At 38.6% G+C, this 27,570-nt stretch overlaps 2 protein-coding genes across 5 annotated transcripts; one reads left to right on the plus strand and one right to left on the minus strand.

Annotated features, from left to right (window-relative positions):
• Positions 1-3,905: 3,905 nt before the first annotated feature.
• si:ch211-71n6.4 (para-nitrobenzyl esterase) lies at positions 3,906-13,731 on the plus strand. Of its 3 annotated transcripts, none has more exons than XM_051869514.1 (9): positions 3,906-4,042; positions 5,054-5,757; positions 7,714-7,821; positions 8,501-8,697; positions 8,952-9,151; positions 10,230-10,288; positions 10,396-10,563; positions 10,828-11,049; positions 11,214-13,731. In XM_051869514.1, exons 2-9 carry the CDS (start codon positions 5,064-5,066, stop codon positions 11,354-11,356), a joined length of 1,791 nt encoding a protein of 596 aa, XP_051725474.1. In that variant the 5' UTR covers positions 3,906-4,042; positions 5,054-5,063; the 3' UTR covers positions 11,357-13,731. The 3 variants fall into 3 exon arrangements, with proteins under 3 accessions (XP_051725474.1, XP_051725475.1, XP_051725478.1); XM_051869515.1 differs by having other exon boundaries at positions 4,016-4,227; XM_051869518.1 differs by lacking the exon at positions 3,906-4,042 and adding an exon at positions 4,049-4,227 and having other exon boundaries at positions 5,057-5,757.
• Positions 13,732-13,739: 8 nt separating this feature from the next.
• arfgap2 (ADP-ribosylation factor GTPase activating protein 2) lies at positions 13,740-27,291 on the minus strand. 2 transcript variants are annotated; one of them, XM_051869519.1, is made up of 17 exons: positions 27,126-27,291; positions 26,287-26,405; positions 26,065-26,137; positions 25,478-25,609; positions 24,428-24,508; positions 23,119-23,233; positions 22,968-23,024; positions 22,487-22,531; positions 19,623-19,675; positions 18,409-18,545; positions 17,438-17,569; positions 17,135-17,263; positions 16,910-17,059; positions 16,696-16,822; positions 15,222-15,312; positions 14,990-15,111; positions 13,740-14,882 (listed from the first exon to the last, which is right to left on the minus strand). In XM_051869519.1, the coding sequence occupies exons 1-17, from the start codon at positions 27,195-27,197 to the stop codon at positions 14,862-14,864; spliced, it is 1,656 nt and encodes a 551-aa protein (XP_051725479.1). In that variant the 5' UTR covers positions 27,198-27,291; the 3' UTR covers positions 13,740-14,861. The 2 variants fall into 2 exon arrangements, with proteins under 2 accessions (XP_051725479.1, XP_051725480.1); XM_051869520.1 differs by lacking the exon at positions 22,487-22,531.
• Between the last annotated feature and the right edge of the window lie 279 nt (positions 27,292-27,570).

The following is a 27,570-nucleotide window of genomic DNA, read 5'->3' on the forward strand; positions in this document are numbered from 1 at the left end:
CCACCAGTGGTTTTGTAAGATTGCACATAACATAGTCATGTATCCTGTTTAACTACTGTATATTGCAATTAGTGTATTAAATTCTAAAGCCTTTTCACCAGCAGCAAAATTACCTTCCATGTGGGGAAGGGATCAATATCTAAATCAATTTAAAAACAATTAAACCTTTATAGAGTTCATTAATCACGCCTAGAATTGATTTTCTGATAAAATGAATTTGGTTTTGTTGTGTTCCCTATAAATTATTTCATTGACACAAATGAATACATGTAAAGTAACACACAGGGTTGTCAGGTATATAACGTGCCTTGTGAAAGTATTCGTACCCCTTCATTTTTTTTTTATGTTACTTTTTTTCCCACATCAATCTACGCTCCATACACCATAATGACAAAGCAAAAAAACAAATTTGTGATAACTTTGTAAATTTATTAAAGGGGACCTATAATGCCCCTTATACAAGATGTACTATAAGTCTCTGGTGTTCCCAGAATGTGTCTGTGAAGTTTCAGCTCAAAATACCCCACAGATCATTTATTATAGCTTGTCAAATTTGCCCCTTTTTCAGGTGTGAGCAAAAACACACCGTTTTTGTGTGTCCCTTTAAATGCAAATGAGCTGCTGCTCCCGGCCCGCTTTTCAAAAGAGGGCGGAGCTTTAACAGCTTGCGCTTCAGTTGTTCAACAACAAAGCTGGAGAATCTCACGCAGCCAAAATGAGGATTGTCAGTAACGTGTTCAGCCTTACATTGTTCAAACTGGAGTCGACACTGATGGAGAGACTCAGGAAGAAGTTAAACTTTTAGAATGAAACTGGGCGTTTCTGAATGGTTAGTGGATAAATTTATGTAGCTGCTGTGGAGTTGATTCAACTCATTGACTAGCATGTACTGTCATGTTAATCTTTTGTGCAAATCCAGCATTGAATTGACCCTCGTTTGTGAAGCAGTCTGATGTAAAATGACGGCATGGCAACAACACTCTACTACAACAACTCTTCCTCTTCTCTAAAGCAGCCCAACATGGCCTCACCCCCTTTGTTGTGTGTTCTCGGGGGCAGGGTTTACTTAAATTTTGGGGTTTGTGATGTCACCAACCCGGGAAGAAGCTTGTTGTAGTCCCTACCAGCCATTTGTTGTAGTCCTTAAAAAGCGATTTCTGTAAAAGAAAATATCTCATTGAACTTTGAGCATCGTAACTTTGCAGATGTTGTTTATGCTCAAACAGCACTAACTAAAGTTAAAAAAGTGAAATCATAATCAAGGACCCCTTTAAAAATTAAAAATAATTACATTGCATAAGTACCCTTTTCTGGGACACTTGAAATTTAGCTCAGGAGCATTGCAATTTCACTTGTAGATGTGTGCCTTTCCAAATCATATCCATTCAATTGAAATTTGCACGGGTTAAATCAGTTCTTAACCTGTGCAAATTCAATTGAATTGGTATGATTTGGAAAAGCACACACCTCTCAATAAAAGGTCTAATAGCTGAAGTGCATATCAGAGCTAAGAGACAGGATTGTGTCAAGACAGATCTGAGGGAAGACGACAAAAAATTCTGCTGAATTGAAGGTTCACAGAAGCATGTAGCCTCAATAATCCTTAATGGAAGAAGTTTGGAACAACCAGGAGCTGGCCTCCTGGCCAAACTGAGCAATCGATGGAAAAGAGCCCTGGTTAAGATTGGTGACCAAAAAGCTGATGGTCATTCTAGTTGAACTCTATGATCATATATGGAGATGGGAGAAATCTACAGAAGGACAAACATCACTGCAACACTCAACCCTCAGTGAAGACACATGAAAACCCACTTGGAATTTGCATTCTCAGACTGTGAGAAACAAGAATCTCTGGTCTGATGAACCTCAGTTCCAAGCATCAAGTCTGGAGGTAACACGGCACTGCTCATCACCTGCACAATACCATCCCAACAGCAAAGTGTGGTGGTAAAGGTGCTATAAGTAAGTAGGGTTGACGGTTTGAACCCTTACACTCTAAAAAATGCTGGGTTAAAAACAACCTAAGGCGGGTTAAATATGGACAAACCCAGCGGTTGGGTTAAATGTTTGACCCAATCTGCTGAGTAGTTTTATTTAACCCAACTATTGCTTAAAAATGACTATATTGCTCGCATAAAATGAACCCATATGTTTAATAAATGAACATTTATTAATAAATTCAATAAATAATAATTAAATAATAAACATTTATTAAATTGCTTATTAATAAATGTTCACCTTTTAAATATTATTGTTGCCTCTAGTAATTATGTGTCTGATTTTTAATTTCCAAACTATTTTGGGTTCATTTTAAGCCAGCCATAGAGTAATTTTTAATCAATAGTTGAGTTAAATAAAACTACCCAGCAGGTTGGTCAAACATTAACCTAACCTCTAGGTTTGTCCATTTTCAACCCAACTTTTTGCTTTGTCATTATGGTGTATGGAAGATTGATGTGAAAAAAAGTAATTTTTTTCCTGACATAAGAAGTGAAATTTTCTTTTTAAAAAAAGGCATACAAATACTTTCCCAAGGCACTGTGTATTATAGATACACTGCTAAATGATCCAAAACAAACAAAAACAAAAATCAATTATATCAGAAATCTGTAACAAAACTCAAATCATTCTATTTCTCTCTTAGAATGAAAATGAAACAAAAATTACGACTTTATTCAACAATATCCTCTCTTCTGTGTCATTCTCTTATGCTGTTTACGTCTGGCAATACTAAGCTGGTGTTCTGACGTAGTTTTTGCTCACAAAAAGTATTCTCATCGCTTCATAACATTAATGTTGAACCACTGCAGTCACGTCAACTATTTTATGTCTTTACTACCTTTCTGGACCTTGAAAATTGTGGTTAAATTGCTGTCAGATACCTCTCGGATTTCATCAAAAATATCTTAATTTGTGTTCAGAAGATGAACGAAGGTCTTATGGGTGTGGAACGACATGAGGGTGAGTATAAATGACAGAAATTTCATTTTTGGATGAACTATCCCTTTAATGTCTCTTTAATTAGTCCAGAAAGTAATTCCAAAACTGTAACTCCAAATTGTTTCAAAGCATCAATATAAAAATGCCAAAACAGATTCTAGAACGGGTGTCCAAACTTGGAGCTGAACTCTGCAGGACAGTGGCCCTCCAGGACTGAGTTTGTTCTAGAAGCATCAAAGGGTAAATGAGTGTTTCCCAAAAAAGGTAAATCAAAAAATATCCAAAAACTTCAAGGGGAAAAAATAAGGACAACGAAATGGCAATGTCAGATAATCAAACAGAGCAAATAAATCCAGAGAAAAGCACAAGAGAGCTTGACCAAAAAGACCTGAGTGGTTGGTCCCAACATATCAAACACTGAGAACAGAGGAACAGAAATACACTCACAGGAAATGAGGCACAGGTGAGAACAATAACACATGATACAATGACAGGAAACTGATATGAAACACAATAAGGGCCTCTAGTGGCCAAAACAACTTCAAAAACCTAACTCTCTATCTATCTATCTATCTATCTATCTATCTATCTATCTATTACGTATTTTAATAACTTTCGGCAGCTTTAATAAAACACTTAATACATATTGTTGATTTTATAAAACAACGATATAAACATATATATGCAATATAATATGAATTTCATTTGAGCTGGCATTTCCAACTCCCATTCCACTCATTTTCTCCCTTATTTTTTTTAAATAAAGTTTCTTTCTAATAAAGAAACAATGGCAAAACTTTTATAAAAACTCTTAAAATCTAACTTTTTGCTTTTCAAATTATCGATATAGCCTACTACACATTCTAAATTTAACATTATTATGCTGAAAGGTAAGCACTGGTATATGTCCTTTTGTAAATCATAATTAATTTATACTTTATGGTTACTTTATTCTTTTTAATTAGTGGTGGTAGTTACATACTGATATTGTACGTTTGGTAAAGCAGCCTGTAAAACTGTAGTTATGGGCGGAGCAGGAGAAGTACAGGGTTGTTTTGTCTGATAGCCTGCAGTACGTGTGTGCGCGAGCTCTAATGTCATAGTAAGTATATTACATGCGTCATTTTGTGACCTTTTTTTGCTTTTTACATTAAACACAGGCTATTAAATAGGAGCAAGCTATAATGGTTTAGTAAATTAAGATGAAAATGTCTCTGAGTGCTTGCGTCGTAGTTGTGCTGTTTTAAGTAACTTTGTATCGACGTTAGCAGGGCAAAACCTTTTAAGGTAGGTTTGTTAATTTTGTTATATTTTTATGTTTAGTACACTTACATGTTTGCTGTGCAGTGCTAAAAGGAGTTCCTCGTCTAATCTGTGGTTGAAACCAGTTATTCCATAGACTCACAGAGCAGTTTTAACTAATTTTATACATGTTTTTTTCTTTAGCGTCATGTGGTGGGATACGTTTATTTGTGCGGTAATATTTTAACTTTCACCTCATAGAAAAAAAAATTAGGTTAAAATGGGAAAGTTTGGCTTCGTGGTGGGTCATTTGGCTGTTTCCGCTGATTATTCGCTTCATCCTGCGTCTTTCATGACAGCACACACACTTCATGCTGAGACTCAGTAAACTAACACAAACCACACAGATGCATACTGTGAAGCCTGCATCTAAAGCATTATAATGCTTTATAGTTATGGTAACCACAGGCATAACACAAATTGATACACTAGCCTATATATCTATTCACAAATCTATTGTTAATGTACGTCTTTATGCACACGAATGTACTACACTTTTTTTGCACCATTTTGAGTAAAACATTGTTATATTTTATGTGTTACTGTGTGTTAGGATACATCACTGACCATTTCTCCACAGGTGCAGTCATTAATATACATAAAGTTTAATATGTCATACATAATGTAGGAGATAAAATATAGAATAGATTGCAATGTTTATTATAAATATCATTATGAATACCTTTAGAATGCTTTATAAATACAAGTGTCAGAGAAAATATTTGCATGTTTTTTTCCCTCCCATCTGACACAGTCTTTCTAAATAAAAAGGTAATGACTTTCACTTGTATTTTCTCTCACTTTCACACAGAAGATAGAAAATGAGTGAGGATGTGTATGAGGTCCCTGAGGGGACAGAGTATCGTTATCTAGTGCAGGATGAAGAGGAGGAACAGATACAGTACGTCCGTCGCCACTACGTCAGTCCATTCCTGGTGGTGTCACGCAGATGCATGTTCCTCATCGGCTGTGGCGTGGCCAGTCTCCTCTTTCTCGCGGGATACCTGGCTTATGTGGCTGTGAATCCGCCTCCAGGGGTGGCAGAGGTGAAGACGGAGTGCGGTTTGCTGCGTGGGCGCTGGAAAGATGGAGCGTACTCTTTCAAGGGCATCCCGTATGCTGTACCGCCAGTGGGTGAACGTCGTTGGCGTCCTCCGGCGGATCTAGTGGAGGCGGGACGGTGTTGGGAAGGTGTGTATGATGCTACTCGATTCCGCAGCATCTGTGCACAGGTGCAACCCCTTCAAAAAGACGGGCAGGTCATGGGACAGGAGGACTGTCTGCATCTCAGCGTGTGGACTCCGAGTCTACAGCCCGCAAAACCCCTGCCCGTCATGGTGTGGATCCACGGAGGGTACCTCCACATGCTGAGTGGCCAGGAGAAAGGCTACTCCCCCACTGAAAAGCTGGCGGCCCGCACGCAGATGGTGTATGTCAGTCTGAATTACAGACTCAATGCTTTTGGCTTTATGGCCCTGGAAGTGCTCAGAGAAGGCTCTCCCACCAACTCCTCTGGTAAGGCCCCCATCCCTGTCCAGTTCACTTACGACTGCTGTCCATCTTGGACACATTTATTCAAAAATCTCCTGACAGCATTTCTTCCAAATTTCAAGTAAAAACATTGTCTTTTAGAGCATTTATTTGCAGAAAATGACAACGGGTTAAAGGGGTGGTTGATTATGATTTCACTTTTTTTAACTTTAGTTAGTGTGTAATGTTGCTGTTTGAGCATAAACAACATCTGCAAAGTTACGACGCTCAAAGTTCAATGCAAAGGGATATATTTTCTTTTAAAGAATTCTCTGTTTAAGGACTACAACAAACGGCTGGTAGAGACTACAATGAGCTTCTTCCCGGGTTAGTGACATCACTAACCCTAAAATTTACATAAACCCTGCCCTCGAGAACACGCAACAAAGGGGGTGAGGCCATGTTGGGCTGCTTTAGAGAAGAGGAAGAGTTGTTGTAGTAGAGTGTTGTTACCATGCCGTCATTTTACGCTGGACTGCTTCACAAACGAGGGTCAATTCAACGCTGGATTTGCACAAAGATTAACATGACGGCACATGCTAGTTGATGAGTTGAATCAACTCCACAGCAACTACATTAATTTATCCACTAACCATTCAGAAACGTCCAGTTTCATTCTAAAAGTTGTAACTTCTTCCTGAGTCTCTCCATCAGTGTCCGGTTTGAACAATGTAAGGCTGAACACCGTTACTGACAATCCTCATTTTGGCTGTGTGAGATTCTCCAGCTTTGTTGTTGTTGAGCAACCGAAGCGTGAGCTGTTAAAGCTCCGCCCTCTTCTGGAAAGCGGGCCAGGACATTCTGCTCATTTGCATTTAAAGGGACACACACAAAAACGGCGTGTTTTGCTTACACCCAAATAGGGGTGTAATCTATAATAAATGTGTAAATATAATAAATCTATAATAATCTATAAAAATCTGTGGGGTATTTTGAGCTGAAACTTCACAGACAAATTCTGGGGACACCAGAGACTTATATTACATCTTGTAAAAGGGGCAGTATAGGTCCCCTTTAAAATAACAAAAAAGATGACGTTGAATAATGCAAAGAAAACAAGTTCATATTCATTTTTAAACAACATGATACTGTTTTAACTTCAGAAGAATTTAGAAATCAGAATGTGGTGGAATAACCCTGATTTCCAATCACAGTTTTCATGCGTCTTGGCATGCTCTCTACCAGCCTTTCACATTGCTGTTGTGTGACTTTATGCCACTGCTGGTACAAAGATTCAAGCAGCTCGGCTTTGTTTGATGGCTTGTGATCTTATGTCCTTCCTCTTGATCACATTCCAGAGGTTTTCAATAGGGTTCAGGTTTGGAGATTGGGCTGGCCATGACAGGGTCTTGACCTTTATTGGCCTGGCACATTGTCCTGTGGGAAAACCCAATCTTTCGTGTTGGGGAAACATTGTCAGAGCAGTTGGAAGTAATTCTTCTTCCAGGCTAACCTTGTACTGTACGTGGCTTGAGTCATGCATCCTTCACGAAGACGGATCTGCCCGATTCCAGCCTTACCGAAGAACCCCCAGATCATCACCAATCCTCCACCTAATTTCACAGTAGGTGTGAGACACTGTGGGTTATAGGACTCTTCAGGTCTCTGTCTAACCATTAGAGGACCAGGTGTTGGGCTGGACTCATCAGAGAATATCAAAATCAGGCAGATCCATCTTTGTGAAGGACGTGTGACTCAAGCCACGTACAAGGTTATCCTGGGTAATGTAGTTTTTCACCACAAATTCAGCAAGTAAGTTGAAATAACACGGGCTGGTGGCGTCAACAAAAGCATATACCATCGATTACAACCTCAGATCTCACAGTAGGTCTGTCTTTAAAGATTTATAAGTAATTGTTAAAAATTAATTTCGTTATGGGCTCTGTTAGCTCTCTGCTTGTCACTACAGCATATTGAAATTTTTTCTGTCTGCTGTCAAAGGGAATTATGGCTTCATGGACCAGATCCAAGCACTTCAGTGGGTCCAGCAGAATATCCATAACTTCGGTGGCGATGCAGGGAGAGTTACCATATTTGGTCAAAGCTCAGGTACAACATACAATGACCTCTAAAAGTATTTAGACACTTAAAATGCCTGATTGTAATTGCATAACCCCCTGTACCCTTCTTTTTTAAGCTTTTATATAGTTAATTTAAAATATTATCTGAAAAATACTTACTTTCTAATAGGTTAACAGTGCATATTGTTTTCCACTGACCCAAGTTTTTTTAATGTGTAAACCCTTAAAATGACATCTACATTTGTGTTTATTTCTAACTGTTAAATGTGCTATTAAAAGAATAAAGCCAGTAATTATGATCTAATCACAATCCCAACCAAAAATAATTAAAGAGTAAAATTAAATGCAGTAAATGTGTTAATATCGGGTGGATGATATTATCGGATACCATAATATTATTTTAAGGCGATTATCAATGAGATATTTTTTACATATCGCCCAGCCCTAATTTACATATGCTTTAGTGTGTTAGTCAACACATCAAAATAAGTGTACTTGTTTATTTAAAATATATAATTTAATTTGACTATTGCAAAGTGTACTTGAGTGTATTTATTAATATATTAATGGAAATGCAGTTTAAAAAATACTTGTAAGATATAAAGTACATTAGTAGTGCACATTCAAAATATTTAAGTGCACTTTTTTACAAGGGTTAGCTTTATAGATTTATAATAAGTATCTCTTTCACTATCTTTGATCATGAGGAGGAACTTCGGTTTGGACCTTGATGATGTCTCCACTAGCCAAAGGACTCTTTCATCGTGCAATTGACATGAGCGGCTCGTATGTGTATAATGCTTCCCTGGAGTCAGCAGAAAAAGACAACTTAGAATTCCTGAGGAAAACTGGCTGCAAGGACGCCATCTGCCTGAGAGGGCTACACATCACTCAAGTCCTTCAGGTGAGAAATTTATGGCCGAGCTTGTAACCTTCCACAGCAGGGTCATGGCTGACTAACAACAGCCTCAACCTGTTGGCTTCTCCATCCGTAAACCCTCTTTAATAAATCATCAAACCTCAACCGCCTGCCAGAACTCGACGAACGCCCAATGAATTTCCAATGAACATCAGAGGGTTTAATTTCTCTAAATGGTAGTAATATATCAGAAATGGATCTGTGGTTGAATTAATGTCAGTGATTTGTATCTGACTCAGGCAATCCCGTGGCAGGAGTACCCATCATGGGCAGCCGATGACTTAGTCGATCTTCCAGTCAAAGGTAAATTTGTTGGTCCAGTTGCAGTAGTTGATGGCCATGTTCTCACTGCTCCTCCGTTTGAGACCTGGGAGAAGGGTGGAGCCTATAATGATGTCCCATTTGTGGTTGGGACAACTGAACAGGAGACTGATTTTAGGTAACCTGCTTTGTTTTATTTTCAGTTATCAGTTGTAAAATGAAAATACTGTCAGGAATACACACCATTCAGAACTGAACTGAGAATGCCTTTAAATTCCAAATGAGTTTATGAATTGGAATTGATGAAGCAAACAGGAAGCAGAATTATAATTTGGATTTAAATTCAGCAAATGAAATTCAAAGAAATATATGAACCTTTTCATTGTAATGTTTAACTATTAATTTCATAACAGATAATATTTGCGTGAATACCCACCAAGACAGATTTTTTGAAATACTGTAATTCTGTGTAAATGTGTATATCTGGATCGCACGCTGTCTGAGGCGTCTTTGTGTGCGCGCTTCGGATCTGTCAGTCAGCGTGAGTAAGATCATTTTCTTTACATCAGAATGAGTTTGAAAAACTCATGCCATCGCAAATTCGCTATGAATATTCACAAAGTTGGAATGCTGCACTTTACAACAATACCAAACTTCTGCTGAGGAAGCGCCAGTCGTCCAGAAGCGAGCAGAGGAAAAACTGCATTTTTCATGGTCAAAGGAAAGGTGGTACTCTCAGAAAACGCACAAATAAAGATACTTTTAGATGTTTAATCGCTATTCGGAGCATTGGGATCGCTAGACAAGGGCTTAATGAACTCTTTTTTTTTTTTTTTTTAAACCTCAATTTCGACCAAAATTAACATTTTTCACTTGTGCGCATTCCGACTCATTTTGCCAGCACGGGTCACATTGATTGATTGATTGATTGATTGATATTTCATTCATACAGTGCATCTCCTAAAATATTACATACATTCTACAGGAAATAATAAGCATAAATAATAAAAATTAATATTGTAATTATTAATGTTTTGTCGTGAAATTTGTATTGGACTAATGAAATTCCTCTAATGAAATTCAGTAAATTCCTCTTCCTGTCATTCCTATTTAAATTCTGATTCAGCATCCAGTGGGTGTGGCCAGTTCAGTTCAAATTAATTTTAGGAAGCCAGTTCATTACATTCTGATTTTACCATACCAATAACCATGGAAACTACACTGTGAACATGACATCATATATTTTCATACTCTAGTCCTCCATATAAAAACATCTCTACATGGACATGGGGGGACTATCGGTGGATTGTGACAAGTAAGTCACTCATTAGAGACATTTAAAAAAGAACATTATGAATGAGAGTCTTTATATAAGTGAATGTGTTTTTCCTCACCCACGTCTCTGTTGATTCCTTCACACAGACAAACTGACCCCTTTTGGAAAGAACCTGACCGATCAGGCGCTGAGGCTGTATAATAGCTCAGCACCGTGTCCGACCTCTGATCGGTGTCCAGAGAGGCTCTTCACCACCATGGTCTCTGACATGAAGGCCACCTGCCCCAGGAACGACCTGGCTAAGAGAGCTTCAGGTTCAAATGAATTTTTCATTTCACAATTCACAATTAAAAGGCTTTATCAGCACTCTGAATATTTTATCATTTGTGAGCTCCAATAAATATTTCATGGTAAGTGGCAGGTAATAAGCAGGATAGCGTACAGTCATTATTGCAAAATAAACTCCTTCAGGATGATACAAGACTCCTCTGCCACTGACTGTACATTATCCTTAACTATGTCTTTCATAGTTCGATGTTTAAATCTAAATCTTTTCAATGATGTCACATGTTTTCCAGATGCTTTAAAGAGCCCAGTATACCGTTATCTGGTGACTTACACTCCATCAAAACAGGCAAACGCCTCCAGCTGGCTTCTCTTCCCCAGTCGCTTTGCCTTTCATCTTCTAGACAGCCTGGCTTTCTTCAGGGGTCTTGAAATGGTGCTAGGGACCCTGTCACCAGCTGATATGAACTTCCAGGAAATGATCACCAAGTATTTTGTACATTTTGCCAAAGAGGGTAAGCTTAATGTGAGATTTCCCATACTAATAACACTTGAAATCTATAGTAAATAATAACCTGCTTGATTCTTCATGATTCTTTAATACTGTTGTGCTCTATTCACACAAAAAAAGTGATCAAATCTTGTCCATAATGTTCCAAACCTCTTCATAACCTCACAGGTAGGATGCCAGAGGAGTGGCCGGAGTTCCCCTCACATGTCGCCCTGTTGGACAAGAGCATTTCTTTTGTAAAGAGCTACTCTAGAGAGAGGTGTGATCTGTGGGAGCAGAACGGCTTCTACTCATACGCCTGGATCAACTGAGCCTCATCATCATCATCATCGGTTGTATCGATCCATCCACTGCATTTTCATCTGATCAGCGCTTTATTGTGTGATTATACAGTACTGACACATTTATAAGACTTTGCAGAGTGTGGGGTGAATTTTATGCGCAGTTGTTTGCACCTACAGGAAAATGGGTCTGTTTCCATATAAAAGCAAAATCGCAGAGATCTCTTCAATGTCTCAATTCTTTCTCCTAGAGAGCAAAGAGCTTAAACTGAACTCAAACAGAGACTCAGATCTTTCTAATGGTGAAAAATATCCCAGAAGAGATCTCAGACTGTATATTTTCCACTATAACAAAGTCTACAAAGTTAGACCACAATATGAATTTAAACATTTCTTATCATATTTTTCCAAGACAAAATTATGGGCTATTTTATAGCTCTTTTTTCTTACTGTATGTCAACATGTCTTGTTTTATTTTGGGGCAAACATCTAAAAAAACTGAGCTGTGAACGTGCAACTTCTGAGTTTAAAGGGTTAGTTCACCCAAAAATGAAAATTATGTCATTAATTACTCACCCTCATGTCATTCTACACCCGTAAGACTTTTGTTCATCTTCAGAACACAAATTAAGATATTTTTGATAAAATCCGATGGTTCAGTGAGGCCTCCATTGCCAGCAAGATTATTTCCTTTTTAAATGCCCAGAAAGGTACTAAAGACATATTTAAAACAGTTCACGTGGCTACAGTGGTTCAACCTTAATATTATAAAGCGACAAGAATGCGCCAAAAAACAAAAAAAACAATATCTAGTGATGGGCGATTTCAAAACACTGCTTCATGAACCTTCGAAACTTTACGAATCTTTTGTTTCGAATCAGTGGTTCGGAGCGTGTATCAAACTGCCAAAGTCACGTGATTTCAAAAAACGAGGCTTCGTTACGTCATAAGTGTTTCGAAATTTCAATGGTTCACGTGACTTTGGCAGTTTGATACACGCTCCGAACCACTGATTCAAAACAAAGCTTCGAAGCTTCATGAAGCAGTGTTTTGAAACCGCCCATCACTAGATATTGTTGAATAAAGTCGTTATTTTGTTATTTTTGGCGCACAAAAAGTATTCTCGTCGCTTCATAACATTAAGGTTGAACCACTGTAGTCACATGAACTGTTTTCAATATGTCTTTAGTAGCTTTCTGGGCATTGAAAGTGTTAAATTTTCTTGCTGTCAATGCAGGCCTCACTGAGCCATCGGATTTTATCAAAAATATCTTCATTCGTGTTCCGAAGATGAACGGGGGTGAAACGACATGAGGGTGAGTACTTAATGACTGAATTTTCATTTTTGGGTGAACTAACCCTTTAATTTCACTAAAAGCTGAGAAGGGAATTGAATTTACTCAGCAAGTCTGATTGTGCATTTGATTGAGTGAATCCGAAGGCTGACTTAAGCCATAAATCCCCATTATTCAGGATTTTCCTTGTTTGTTTGTTGCACTAATCGGCTCCATTCATATATCTACCAAATATAGCCAGTCTGCTGCTTTCAAACCTGTTATTCTTTGATTGTGTGACTAAGCAAATCCAAAGCTTTGACATGGATGAGAAGCCAGGGACACAATGAGGGTCTACAAAGGGATAATGCGGCTCTCTGATCGCCCTCTTTTAATTTAACTGCTATGCAAATAAGACCGAAGGAGGACTTAGGGTTACATTGATCTTTTGTTTGTATGTAGATGCCGTAGAATGCAATAACAGAAGGTGACATTTATGTGTGTTTTTGTACCTGTGATCAAAGGGTCTTTTACCACTCCTGAACAGACTTTGGAATCAATGCCTGTGGAATCAGGAACATCACACCACCTGGAGCGCTATCAAACAAAATCTGACCCAGGAACAGTTGTGTTTTATAATACAGCCCCATTTGCTTGGCATGGCTGAATGAATGGAGAGGTCACAGGTCGCCCTGCCCCTGTACAACAGGATGAAAGGTGTCCGCTGAATGGGAGCACATGAAAGCCCTGACCCTCTTTTTTTAACCCTATAAAGCCTGACATATGAAATAATAGCAAAGTTTTGATCGTTGAAAATTTAGATGCCTTAAAAATGTGCCTATCGAATGATACCGTAGGCTTTATAGGGTTAACGTCAACCAGGCCAGTCCTGTACTGATTTCATTTTTATTCGGTTTAAAGGGTCAACATTTACTCTTACTGTGTACTCTCTCTGAATTAACTATATTACCACTCTTGTTTGATTTGCACGTTATCTGTAATGTCATAAAATCAAATATTGTGTTGACTAAGTCAAAGTCTTAAACAGCTGTTGTGGGGGATTTCATTCTTTATTCACACAAATCTTAATAGGTTCTTTTCAACAGGCCACAATAAAAAGATTTTATTCCAGGCGGATGTTGGATTGTTGTTGTTTATTTTCAAATTTAGCATTGGGATACAAACGGACAGGCAGACAAATACCATTCACCAGTTCCCAGTCTGGCATAAAACCAAAAGAAAAAGAAAAGAAAGGCTGTAATGCATGTACTAGAAAACAGTATTGCACATGCACATTACCAGAAAACAGACGACATCACTTCAGTGGGTGAATTTTAAATAAAAAAATGATTTTGTCAGCTGTCATTTTATCATCTAAACAGAGGGAGTCTTATTAAATTGTTGATTAAATCACATCACTGTAAACCTCCTCAGTCAGCTTGGTTTCTTGAGCATTTTATCAGTAAATACGACGAGTGAACGCTGGAAATCTGACTCATTGTACAGCACCGTTGTCTTCGGCTTATGCTGGCATGCAAAAAAAAGCACGGTTCAGTTTAAAAATCATCTGTCCTGAAACAAACTCCCAGGTATCACTCACACAGCCACATCCACAAAAACCTCAAGAACTCGTCCTTGACATGCGAGAACATATTGCACAATATTACTGTTATTTTATCACTTAAAGTCACTCAAACTTTGTCATAATTACTAATAATAATTATGATAATGCATCAAAATCTAAAAGACTGTATTTAGGTAATGGGCTCAATTTATAAATACACCATATGGGGTTCCCTTTCCTCGTTTACTGAATGCACTGAGGTCTTCAGATAGCGTTAAAATACAAAAAGAAAGCCATGAGGACATATTAGCGCTATAAGTTCAGTTATACATTTAATTCCAGACAGAATACTTTCCAAAATTCATAACTATTTGAAATCAAAGACCAGTACATGGCATAGAAAACCGGACTGTTCAAACAGAAAGCACTGCCACTCTGAAAACAAACTTTACACTGTCCAGTGCTTCTATTGTATCTGAAAATAAAACGAAAGTCTTCAAAATGAAATTAAAATACTGTCAGCAAGAATGTCTACAGTGGTCTGGGGAGAGACTGAGAGGTCCCAGGTCTTCGTCTTTCTCTCTCGCTCCCTCTCTCTCTCTGATGTGTGTTCATGTAGGAAAGACAGACCAGATCCAATCAGCAGTGAGGTGTGTCCTGTTTGATGCAATTTCCATTTCAGTCTAAAGCAGTCCTTTTAGTAAGATCCGTAGCGATCCTGAAACACGATCGGAGAGAATTAATACAGCTGATGTAGAAGAGTTAAATCAGAGTCGGCACGGTGTATCGTCAAGACTGAAATATAAAGCAAATGTGTGCATTCACCTGAATGGTGTTCATAACCCCATTAGCCAGCACTGCCATCTTGCCTGCAACAGTCTTCACACCTTGCTTGAACTGGGCGATGTCTGGACCAGAGGGAAGCACGCTATCAAATCCTGATGAGCCTACAGGGAGAACATACATGAACGTAACGCACAGAGTGAGCGTCACAGTCAAAGTCTCGTTTACATAATACACTACGACTACGTGGCGAGATAGAGAGGGATGTGTTTACCAGAGGAACGCACACTGCCGTCACCAAACAGGTCAGCAGAGCTGATGGAGGTACTTCCTGCCATGCCCTCGAGACGAGTCTTTGCTTCATACTAGTAGAGAAAAATAATATATATATATAAATTATTATATTATATATACACACACAGTATCTCACAGAAGTGAGTACACCCCTCACATTTTGTAAATATTTTATTATATCTTTTCATGTGACAACACTGAAGAAATTACACTTTGCTACAATGTAAAGTAGTGAGTGTACAGCTTGTATAACAGTGTTAATTTGCTGTCCCCTCAAAACTCAGCACACAGCCATTAATGTCTAAACCGCTGGCCACAAAAGTGAGTACACCCCTAAGTGAAAATGTCCAAATTGGGCCCAAAGTGTCAATATTTTGTGTGGCCACCATTATTTTCCAGCACTGCCTTAACACTCTTGGGCATGGAGTTCACCAGAGCTTCACAGGTTGCCACTGGAGTCGTCTTCCACTCCTCCATGACGACATCATGGAGCTGGTGGATGTTAGAGACCTTGCGCTCCTCCACCTTCCGTTTGAGGATGCCCCACAGATGCTCAATAGGGTTTAGGTACCCTCAGCTTCTTTAGCAAGGCAGTGGTCGTCTTGGAGGTGTGTTTGGGGTCGTTATCATGTTGGAATACTGCCCTGTGGCCCAGTTTCTGAAGGGAGGGAGGGGATCATGCTCTGCTTCAGTATGTCACAGTACATGTTGGCATTCATGGTTCCCTCAATGAACTGTAGCTCCCCAGTCCCGACAGCACTCATGCAGCCCCAGACCATGACACTCCCACCACCATGCTTGACTGTAGGCAAGACACACTTGTCTTTGTACTCCTCACCTGGTTGCCGCCACACACGCACTCAACTTCTTTGGTAGACCATGGCGAGGCCTGTTCTGAGTGGAACCTGTCCTGTTAAACCGCTGTATGGTCTTGGCCACCGTACTGCAGCTCAGTTTCAGGGTCTTGGCAATCTTCTTATAGCCTATGGCATCTTTATGTAGAGCAACAATTCATTTTTTTAAATCCTCAGAGAGTTCTTTGCCATGAGGTGCCATGTTGAACTTCCACTGACCAGTATGAGAGAGTGAGAGCGATAACACCAAATTCAACACACCTGCTCCCCATTCACACCTGAGACCTTGTAACACTAACGAGTCACTTGACACCGGGGAGAGAAAATGGCTAATTGGGCCCAATTTGGACATTTTCACTACTTTACATTGTAGCAAGGTGCCATTTCTTCAGTGTTGTCATATGAAAAGATATAATAAAATATTTACAAAAATGTGAGGGGTGTACTCACTTCTGTGAGATATATATGAAATATATACACACATGAAATACACAATAACATTATAACTAAAGATGTCAAGTTTGTGTCAAAATTAATGGCAACAACACCAGTCACAGTCATAGAACTCAATGTACTGAAGGTCTAGTGGGCTCATGGTACCTCTGGGTTGCTCTCACGGCCGAAGAACATGTCCGATGAGATTGCTTTAGCATTGGCAAACTTCTGTCGTGCTTCGCTAGACTCTGCGGCTGGCACAGACACCTCAGGCTTCCGTCGGCTGGGCAACCTGAGACGCATTGTGTCAACAGTCATAAAACTAGCCACAAATCAAATCACTGACTACTGGATCAGGACGTTATTCAGACAGACCAACCTTTCTCCGATTGGCTGGATGCTTGAGATGGTGACCTCACTGTCTTTAGGTTCCTCCTTCTCCAGAGCCCAGGAGGAGAATGATGATCCTCCATCATTGTCCCACCGTGACCCAAAGCTGTCTCCTGATGTGAACGGGTTGTCCTTGTACCTGAAGTCACAATGAATGATACAAATTACACACATACAAAAACACACACACAAAGGCTGTCCGTCACAAACATACTTTGGCGGTCCCGAGGCAAAGCCAGGCTCATCAAACATGTCCAGCTTAGAGCGAGAGGAGGATTTGGCTCCCACCGGGGTCTCCTGCTCGATCACTTGCATCTCAGACATCACGGAATGAGACACGGCACTACAGAAAATCAAGGACAAAGTCACATTAACAAAACTAACAAACATACACACAACAGTCAGTATGATGCTGATCTGGGTTATTAATCAGCAGAAGACGAATGATGTCATGCTTCAGGGGAGTGATGTAATTAATGTGACAGTGGTTTAATCAAGGTTGCCGCTGTGTCTTTACCTCCTGTTGCCGAATCCCATGCCCAGCCTCTCCGCCTGTTCCTTCTTCTTCCCCTCTAGGTTCTGCAGTTTCTTCTCCTCCACCTTCCTGTCAATCTCCAGCTCTTTGTAGGCCAGTCGCATCGAGGCCACTCTGTGAGATAAGGGGGAAAGCAATCAGGGGGGAAAAAATGCTAAAGCAATAGCTCTGATTGCACTGTTAGAAGAGGCACCATCCTCCTCAAACATATGGTTGAGAATTCAATAGTTTAAAGAGAGGGCAAAATCTTTAAAGGTGAAGTATGTAAGATTTTGTTAAAATACATTCTCTTAACCCAGTTTATTGACTACTACTAGTATGCCATTAATGGGTTTATTTTGCCCAAAAGTGTAAACATTGAGCCAACCAGGCGCCATCTAAATACTGAACAGTCCGCTCAGATCTGTCAATCTCTTTCAGCTCAGCCTATAGCGAGAGCTTGGTGTGTGGCTACTGTAGCAGGCAGAGCCAGAGGGCGTTTAACCACGTATTGTTTACTTTGATGGGTCTAGTTAGACAGCCTCAAACAGTTGTGGCGCATTGTGTCAAAAGTGTACCCGGTGCAGATATATTGGGTGGGTTTATTATAAGCAAGACGCTCACGTTCGCTCCAGATAGTGTTCGCCAACTCAGTTGCTTACTCATGACACATAGCAACACAGCTAAAAGTATTCCTAACCTTTTGGACCTTTTATTAAAAGTAGCCTACTTTTAAAGTGTTGAAAGATGACTTCACAAGCACTGCAAGAGCTGTACGTGATGTTTGAGTTGAGGAAGGCGCAACGCGCGAAAGGGAATTTTGCAATATTCTTAGTTTCTTGTAATTCCTCTAGGCGCCACTAGTGAACTACATACTTCACCTTTAAAGAATGATTAAAAAAAAAAAAAATCTCAGTTTTCCAGCATCTGCAAACATGCCCAACAGTCCTAATTTGTGACATCTGTAGACTCACAGGGACTCTTCAGCTTGTTTCTTGGCCTCAGCGACCTGTTCCTCTCTCATTTTCTCTGCCACCTGGGCTTGTTTTTCCACCTCAGTGAAGCTCTTGCTGCTCACCTTCTGGGCACCAAGACCCTTTTTAGCGCCAAGCTAAAATCCAAATAATAATAGAGTGTAAAGACATTTATTTAAAGTACCACCTGCAAAGATAACCATTAGCACTGAGTTTAAAAGACAGTACATACTTCTGCAGATGGTTTACATTTAAAGGGTTAGTTCACCCAAAAATGAAAGTTCTGTCATTAATTACTCACGCTCATGTCATTCCAAACCCTTAAGACCTTCGTTCATCTTCAGAACACAAATTAAGATATTTTTGATGAAATCTGAGGGTGTTGTAATTCGCAGTTGACGTAATATCTTAAAACATCAAACATACGTAACATCAAAATTATCTTAATTTGTGTTCCTAAGATGAACGAAGGTCTTAAGGGTTTGGGATGACATGAGGGTGAGTAATTAATGACAATTAATGACAATCAATTACCTATGGACAAAATAAAGTCCCGCCCTACATTTTTTCATTGAGAAGCTGTTTCACTCGGATATGTCACAATAGGGTAGAAAAGACTACTGCGACTTGTGTTTCATGTCAACCAAGTACATTTATCCCCCTTTATAAAAAAATAAAAAAAAAAAAAACAGCATAAAAGCAGTACAATAAATACTACTGATTTTATCTAAATTAACACATCACAAAAACTAAGGCATTTAATATTACAGTACTACAATGCTAAAAAAAAAAGTCTCATTCTCATTAATAACTACACAATTATTCTTATTTATGAAAATATGATAATCCTTAGAGTAAAATATAATATCTTATTTGATTTCAAGATTAAATATGTCCCAGACATGTTTTGTCAGATTCAATGCTTAAAATGCTTTACTGAAGAATTTTCTTAAAAAAAAATTAAAAAAAAATGAAAAACTGAATGGGAAAAACAAACATTAAATTAGTTAACTATTATTAGAAGATTTAACTTTCAGATTCTGCCATTACTTGCACACGTCTGCATTGATTATTGGTTTTCTCCTTTAGCTGGAGGCAGCCACAGTTCTAGATTCTGTACAAGTCTGACACCTACTGACAAAAACTGAACACCGCAAGATCAGGAAACACTTCCATGAATAGGAAGTGACCGAGAGCACTGATTGTTCACCTACCCCTTTCTTCGCAGTGGCTGGCTTCTTCTTTCCGATGATGGAGGGTTTCATTTCTGAAAACGGACAGCATAGTCAGATAAAAGTAAACAAGCATTTCCTCCAGAGAACACAACTTCTCTGCACAAGGATCATTAGTGCATGGCGATAGAGGCCACAGCCAACAATGACCTGAGAAATATCATGCCGGCAAAGCCTGAGGAAAGGCAAGAGGTCACACCTACACACAATCAATTAGATTATCAAAGCAAGAGTGTGTTGAAAGTGTACATGTGAAAACTGAACATTCATGCTGTATTAATATTGCAAACTGTACCAATGAGCTACATAAACAGATAGAAAATAGGGGCGACTGGGAGCTTTGTACGAATGCTGAAATTGGTCTTAAGGTTTAGACCCACTGCATCCTGATCAACAATGAAAAGCTGCTCTAATCTCATTCCAGGGCACAAGTCAATCCAGATCAGAAGTACACATCAGAAATACCACGACATAAGCTCTGTGTCCGAGCTCTTTATGAGATCAGAAAACCCTACATTACACCTTTTTTGTGTCAGTTTTGTGTTAAATTGCAGAAATGAGATTGAAGTATAACAAACATGTGAATGTGTCAAGGATTAAATTAAATTAAAAGGTGGCATCAATAACTAAGGCTGTCTGTCCACCAAAGTATCTTTTCCTAAGGCCAGTGTATTATTCAATTTTTTTTTTAAATTGGAGAGCCACATATTTAAAAACAGCAGAAGTGTGATGAGTGTCTACTTCACGCTGAGCTTACTGTGCTTAGCATTTTATTCTGGTCACTGAGAGTTGAACAATGTTCAACTTTGGGTAAAACGCTGCACTCATCACTGTCGTCCAATCACAGTGGAGGAGGGGCGGGACAAATACCACACCAAATAATTGTCACATCCTGCTTCTACGACAACAAAAAGCACAACTATTGAACAATGGAGGAGAAATTAATATTGCTGGTTTAGAAAACAGATATCTATTCAGAAACAAATTATCTGTGAAATTAGATACTAGCAACACTTCCGCGGATATTGCGTATAATAGCAACTGAAAAAACGCTGCGCCGCCGAAGTGTGCAAACTCTCTCAATCGCCCGCAGCTAGGCATTTTCAGGTCCCCCTGTCGTTGTCAGCCAACTAAAAACACCTTGGTGGATACACGGCCTATAGGCCACAAAAAGTGGTCCAGTGACAACTTGCTGCACATTAGGAATATGAATTGACAAATACTTTGTGAATAAGAATAGTTTTATGGCATATAGATTAGTTCTTTTCATATAATTAGTAGGGATGTCACAATCTAGCAAGTTTCCTAGTTGATTCATTACAGTGATCAATTCCAAGCAATGTTCCAGGTTCAAAAGAAGTGAAGCCCAAAGTTTACTTCAGTTTGTGTGTACACTAAGGTATATTTACAGTGCATGTGAAAAATGCAAAGTTCAAAGTGCAAATTCATCATCACAAGGCTTAAGCTAGTCCTAGACTAAAATGCATGTTTGAACTGTTTCAACTGAAATCACTGAGATATCTTAAAATCACTGAGATATCTTAAAAACTATTGTTTTGTCTCAAGATGCACATCAGTAATATTTTTTTCAAAGACACGTTTATAAAAGTTACTTAAATGCCCTAATTGAACTAAGGCCTAATCCTGGCTTAGGCTAAGCCCTGTCTGTGAAACCGGGCCTGATTCTCAATTGGCCATACAAAGAATCTGAAGCGACTCTGATATTTTCCGATGTGTCGCGATTCTCTCTCGAATCAATTCTGAGCTTAGCTTTTAACAGCAGATGGCACTACGTGCTTTAGAAACACCCGTACTCTGCCTGCTTCCAGTTCCTTCACACACACCACTTAAACCTAAAAATAATCATTCATAAAGTTTGAAGCAAATAACAAGGGTGTTCGCAGTGGGCTGTTTACATTAATCTCGCGTCATAAAAGCATTCTGAGCCGAGGTGCAAGTATATTTAACCACTTACATGACTTAACATGAACGCACAATCACTGTCCAGCATTCTTCTTTGTGGGTATTTGAGTGTGCTGTTAAAAACTAGCCTAGAGCGCCATCTGCTGTTAAAACTAAGCTAAGAATTGATTCAAGAGAGAAAATATCAGAATCGATCCGGAATCAAGATTCGAGAACTGACGTATTGTCCCAGCCCTAATCATCAAAGTATGCATGTACTATATGCAAGCAGCCATTTATTTCTATATCTTCTTGATTTTTTTGCACTAATTAGGTTGTCCAAATATTGGCAATTACTACGGTTGCAAAGGGGCTGAAAATTTCCGGTAAATTTCCAGAAACTTTCCAAAAGTTTCCGAAAATTCTGTAAAGTTTCTGCAACCCTAGCATTAACAGGCCGCATTCAGAAAAGAAATGACAACATCAACTGGATGGCAACAACAATCGACGACTGTGTTGACAAGCGCTTTAAAAGGCAACGCGCTCGGCTGTACACATACCCTAAGTGTTCACGTCAAAACTGATAAATTTTTGGGGCTTTCAGCTCTATCAACAGCATTTGTTTCATAATGTTGATTAGCACCAAATATCTCAATTTTAAATAAAATAAATTAAATTGCAGCCAACAATTATGTCAGCCCAATATATACACTGCCCCTGATGAAACCCTGAATAGATTTGAAGCAGTAAGAAAATGTATTATTATTATTTAAAAGCAGTAAAGACCATTTTTAAAATATGAGCAGCTTTGCAGTAATAATATGATAAAGAGGAAGGGGTGGAGCCAAAGCGGCGCACACACTCAAATTAAGTGTCAGTCAAGCGCAGAACCATGCTGCTTCTTTCTGATCAGCCAATAGGCATTTCAAAATCATTCAAATCACCTTCAGGAGTTTGACACTCTTCAGACGCCAATCTCATTGAGTTCTCTACATTAACAGAATAGACAGCTATTACCAAGGACAGCAGGCTCTGAATTCATTTGTAATAGATGTTGCAGAACTACATATACTGGCTTGCTATTACACATAGATATGATTCTAAAAAGACTTAAGTACATGTGTTTATGTCATTATAATATTTATAAAATATGGCGTTATAGTACCATAGCACTTTTTTGCTTTTCATTTCATTATTGTGGTTGTCCATAAAAAGGTTATATAAAGGTCCCAAACAGGTCCTGAAGCTTGACTTGCTTATGGGATTCATTAATGTTTGGTGATATGATCTCAAAAAAAACACTTCAAAAATAATATGGTGAATTGGGTGGTGAATGGTGGAAATGGAAACATGGGGATGTTCTGATGACAATGTACATTCTGTCTGAGCATTTACACACACACACACACACAACCCAACACTCACCTATTGTGGCTTTCGGACTAGTGCTCAGTCCTTCAATGCTTGGACCCTCTTCAGGCTCTGGATCACATGGACGAGAAATGTTTACATGTAAAAGTAAAGACAATGATGTTGTTAAATTCATGTGTTACGGAGTGTAATGCGCTACACTCACGAGTGCTGGTAGTCTCTGAAATCTTAGGATTGCTCTGCTCCAGTTGAGGGGAAACCGTTATGGCTCCATTCTGATCTGTTAGGGATGGGGACGCCATGTCCCAACTGATGGCAGGCTGCAGGTAAGAGAACAATTATCAATATTTACACATCAAGTCATCGTGCATGAGCACAATCTTAAAGAGAGCGCAAAACAGAACATTTTGACATAATTTTCAGTAGATCGCAATAACAGAATAAGGAATTTAAAATATCTTATAAAAACTTCACTCACAAAATGCAATTACTGATTACAGCCTTGTGTCATATTGCTGCACATGAATGAGGCAAGCTTTGTGTTTTACATCTGCCATGTGCACGTTTACAAGACAGCAAACTCAGGTTTGATTTGGGTAGTTCTAGAGCCTATATATCTGTGTAATAACATTTTCTGGCTAGTTTACTTTAGATTTTTATAGTAAACAATACTTTCAACTTAAACTGAATAATTAAAAACAAGTTTAATTGGGTAAATCTATAAATATTTTTGATTCTTAATTTTCTTTTCTGACATACTCCAATTCTTGTTAAAACACACTAGACATGCTCATTCTGTGCATTTTGAGCATATAAAATCATATTTATTTTGTCCATCAAAAGTGTACTTTAACTAAGCATCAGTAGCGCAGCAAAAATAGACTCAGTGTTGAAACCCCCGCTTCACTGCTGCTCCCGTGACTGTGTGAATGCACTCATTGGTTAACATGCACGCCAAAAAATAAAAAAAAAATGCGCCGCTTGCGGTGTGAAAAGGCCGTTACAACTATAATTAACAAAATTCCCTGATAATTTCAGGTTTCCTAGACTGAGAGAATCCTGTTTCTGGCACACACACAAAAAAAACAAACAGACAGGCAAACTAGTCCCCTCTGATACAATGGTTAGCTAAATGGTCAGTCAAACTCTTTTTAAACAAATAAAAATAAAATTGTTTCTTTAGACATCAAAACTGCATCTACTAGTCAAGATGCACAACTCCATGGCTGCATCTGAAATTGCATACTTCCTTGCTATATAGAAGGCAAAAAACAGTATGTGACAAGAATATTATGTATGCATAGAAGGCAAAGTAGTACCCAGATGACCTACTACTTCCGGCGACGCAACTGATGCTGGTAGGTCACATAATGACAACATGGTGGATATAGTCAGGATTACATTATTAGACACATTATTAGAACACTCTTTTTTAATGGTCGCAAAGTAAGTACTTATTCAAAATAAGTACCTACAAAGAGAGCATGTGATTTCGTATGCAGTCTGTGTCCTACCTGTGTGTGCTCGTCAAAGAAGTCAGTCTCTCTCTTCTCTGCAGGTGATGGCTGAGCACAGCCTGAGCTGTCAATCCACAGCTGAACGATGAGAAGTAAAAAAGGTCAGAAAACAGAATAAATGTTCTGAATGCAGCTCTCCAGATACACTGGATGTCAGGCGTAGAGAGACTGGGAAGATAAAGCTAACGAATACTGCTGAAACGTGGAGTTTGTTCAGTGACTCAAGTTCAAAGTTTATTCAATATCACAAACACCGCAGCTGCATATAAAAAATAAAAAAAAAGGTGGAATCCAAATATCTTTTTGCATTACATAATTAAATAGCAACATAGAACTATTAAAATATATGAACTATATTTACAAGTAATAATATAACATTTTTAGAATTTCAAGTGGTTAACAATTTGTAGGTTGCACATCTGTTATTATAGCTTAAAGGGATAGTTCACCCAAAAATGAATATTCTGTCATTATTTACTCACCCTCAAGTTGTTCCAAACCTTTCTTTCTTCTGATGAACATAAAGGAAGGTATTTTGAAGATTATGGGAAACTGAACAGTTCTGGGGCACCATTGACTTCCATAGTATTTTTTTCCTACTATGAAAGTCAATGGTGCCCCAAAGCAGCCTGGTTACAAACTTTCTTCCAAATATCTTCCTTTGTGTTCAGCAGAAGAAAGAAACTCATACAGTTTGGGAATAACTGGAGGGTGAGTAAATGATGACAGAATTTTCATTTTTGGGTGAACTATCCCTTTAAGTAGGAAAAATTAACCATAAAGTAATCAAATAAACAACCATGCATAATTGTGATAAAATCTTTTCAAAGGAAAAAATGACTGACATTTGTTACGGACATCAAAAAGCATGCATTCAATCAAACTCGTCCATGAAAAAATCTGGCTGGGAGGCCCTGCTTTTAGAGCATGTTTACAGCATGACAGTAAAATATCTTTTAACAACACATGCTGACAACAGACCCAAGGAGCATAGTTCACTTTCTAGGCAGTGATAATGCTGGAACAGAATGAGGTTTGTATACTCACATCGGTGCCATACTTGGAGAGTGCAGCGTTGGCAAGCTGTCGAATCTTCTCTCTGTACATCTGAGCAGCACGACTGTTATACTTCGCATTGGTGTCATTGGTGGTACAGCCATGCTGGCGGAAAAACCCCATCTGTGCACAAAGAAGAGTGATGTAACATATAGCTTCTACAGTGTAGGCTCATGCAAATAGCTGAATTAGAGGGATAGTTCACCCAAAAATGAAGATTCTGTCATCATTTACTCACCCTCAAGTTGTTCCAAACTTGTATGAATTTCTTCTGCTGAACACACAAGATGATATTTTGAAGAATGTCAGTAACCAAACAGCTGATGGACCCCACTGAATTCCTTACTACGGACGTCAATGGGGCCCATTAACTGTTTGGTTACCCATATTCTTCAAAATATCTTTGTTTGTGTTGTGCAGAAGAAAGAAATTCATACAGGTTTGGAACAACATGAGGGTGAGTAAATGATGACAGAATCTTCTTATTTGGGTGAACTATCCCTTTAAGAGGCTAAGTTTTAAAGGTAGAACTGATGCAATTGTACACATATTATAGGGTAGGAAAAAGAAGAACTAACCGCGTTGGCATTTCCTCCAACCTGCATACATCTCAGCTGAAACCAGCTCCAGTTGGAATCCAGCTCTGTGGATCTGAAAAGACAATACTCTACCCTCAACTCTTGCCTTATTAACAAATGAATGTGACATTGAGGAACACCACGAATGAATACAAATCTTTAACAGACAATCAAATGACAGCATAATTTAATTAAAGAGAAAAACAATAGTCTCAAACCAACCTGATAAAGCTCAAGTGCACTCCCAAGGAGCGATGGATCCCAGAACAGTCAATGCACAGAAATACTCCATATGAAATACTGGCCCAACTCGGGTTCTTAGCAGAACAGTCAAAGCAGGCCTAGACACAAAACGAACCATTTTATTAAAAACAGTTTCATAAATAAACCACAGCAGTGCTAACCTGCTATTAAATGGTTGAAATGCACCTGAAAACCGCAGACCGACAGACAAAGGGTTCCAACATCTGTCAACATATGTTCATAAAAACTCAGTAATATATACTTTTGGAAAATCAAGAATACTAAGGGATGTACAGAAACTTCCCCATAACTTTCAAAACTAAGTCAATAATATCATGTAAACTACACGATCTGAACGTACAATAATTCACGATTCCATGCCCCAATATACAGATTTTACAATATGAATGAGTTTGATCCATCTTTGGGACAGTACAGACAGGCAACTCCGTGGTTTTTGAGGTACATAATTACAGGATGAGTCATTTTCCATCGCCACTGCGTCATTCTAGTGTAACAGATACAGCCGGTAAATCTGCAATCAACCGATTTCTTTTTAAGACAGCTAATTTAGACCTAATAGCTTGTTAATACAAACTCATTGGTGTTTGATAGTTTAATACTACTATGTTTTTGAGGTGTGATGTTGACAGTAAGCATTTATGTGTTGGACGGCACTCAGGCCCCATCAGCACCGGCTTAGCGACAAACAAATGACACGTAATCCCACATGAAACACACATAAGGATGTCTCTGAATAAGTTAGAACGATAATGAAAACAATCACAGATAGGTTTCAATAAGACCTAACGTGTTACCTTGTTTGTAGGTATAGAGCGCAAACGTTTAAAAATGGTGAGAATTTCTGTCTTGTTCGGTTCTGACGCCATCTTGCCAACTGAGCAGAGTGAAAACAGAAACCAGAGAAGATTAAAAGACTAGGCGGAAGTGATGTTTTTGAAAAATACAGGTCCCATGAGACAAACGCTTTTGAAGACCATTAACGAACTAAATGTCACAGAAACGTAAAAATACATACACTATCAGTGAAAATACATGTATAACATACAGTTATAATACATAATATATAAATATTATGTTATATAACATTTATTACAAATTATGTAACATATAAATAATAACTTAAAAACAAAAATTGTCTTTAAGTCAGTATATTTGTATATTTAAAAATCAGTATATTTGTAAAAGCTACATATGCACCTAGATTAAAAAAAAAAATCGTCATTTATAAATAAAATATTT

The sequence above is a fragment of the Ctenopharyngodon idella genome, chromosome 18 (genome assembly GCF_019924925.1).
Source record: "Ctenopharyngodon idella isolate HZGC_01 chromosome 18, HZGC01, whole genome shotgun sequence".
Classification (NCBI taxonomy): Eukaryota; Metazoa; Chordata; class Actinopteri; order Cypriniformes; family Xenocyprididae; genus Ctenopharyngodon; species Ctenopharyngodon idella.

What these genes read in the sequence shown, in the direction of transcription:
- arfgap2 (XM_051869519.1), bottom strand. Translation starts at nt 27,197, where the DNA reads ATGGCGTCAGAACCGAACAAGACAGAAATTCTCACCATTTTTAAACGT. An exon ending in AGAGTGTCAAACTCCTGAAG is followed by an intron (nt 19,676 to 22,486) that starts GTGATTTGAATG and finishes GTCCGTTTTCAG; the next exon opens with AAATGAAACCCTCCATCATC. An exon ending in ATCCAGCCAATCGGAGAAAG is followed by an intron (nt 16,823 to 16,909) that starts GTTGGTCTGTCT and finishes AATGCGTCTCAG; the next exon opens with GTTGCCCAGCCGACGGAAGC.
- si:ch211-71n6.4 (XM_051869514.1), top strand. Translation starts at nt 5,064, where the DNA reads ATGAGTGAGGATGTGTATGAGGTCCCTGAGGGGACAGAGTATCGTTAT. An exon ending in GAACAGGAGACTGATTTTAG is followed by an intron (nt 9,152 to 10,229) that starts GTAACCTGCTTT and finishes TTCATACTCTAG; the next exon opens with TCCTCCATATAAAAACATCT. An exon ending in TGTACATTTTGCCAAAGAGG is followed by an intron (nt 11,050 to 11,213) that starts GTAAGCTTAATG and finishes ATAACCTCACAG; the next exon opens with GTAGGATGCCAGAGGAGTGG.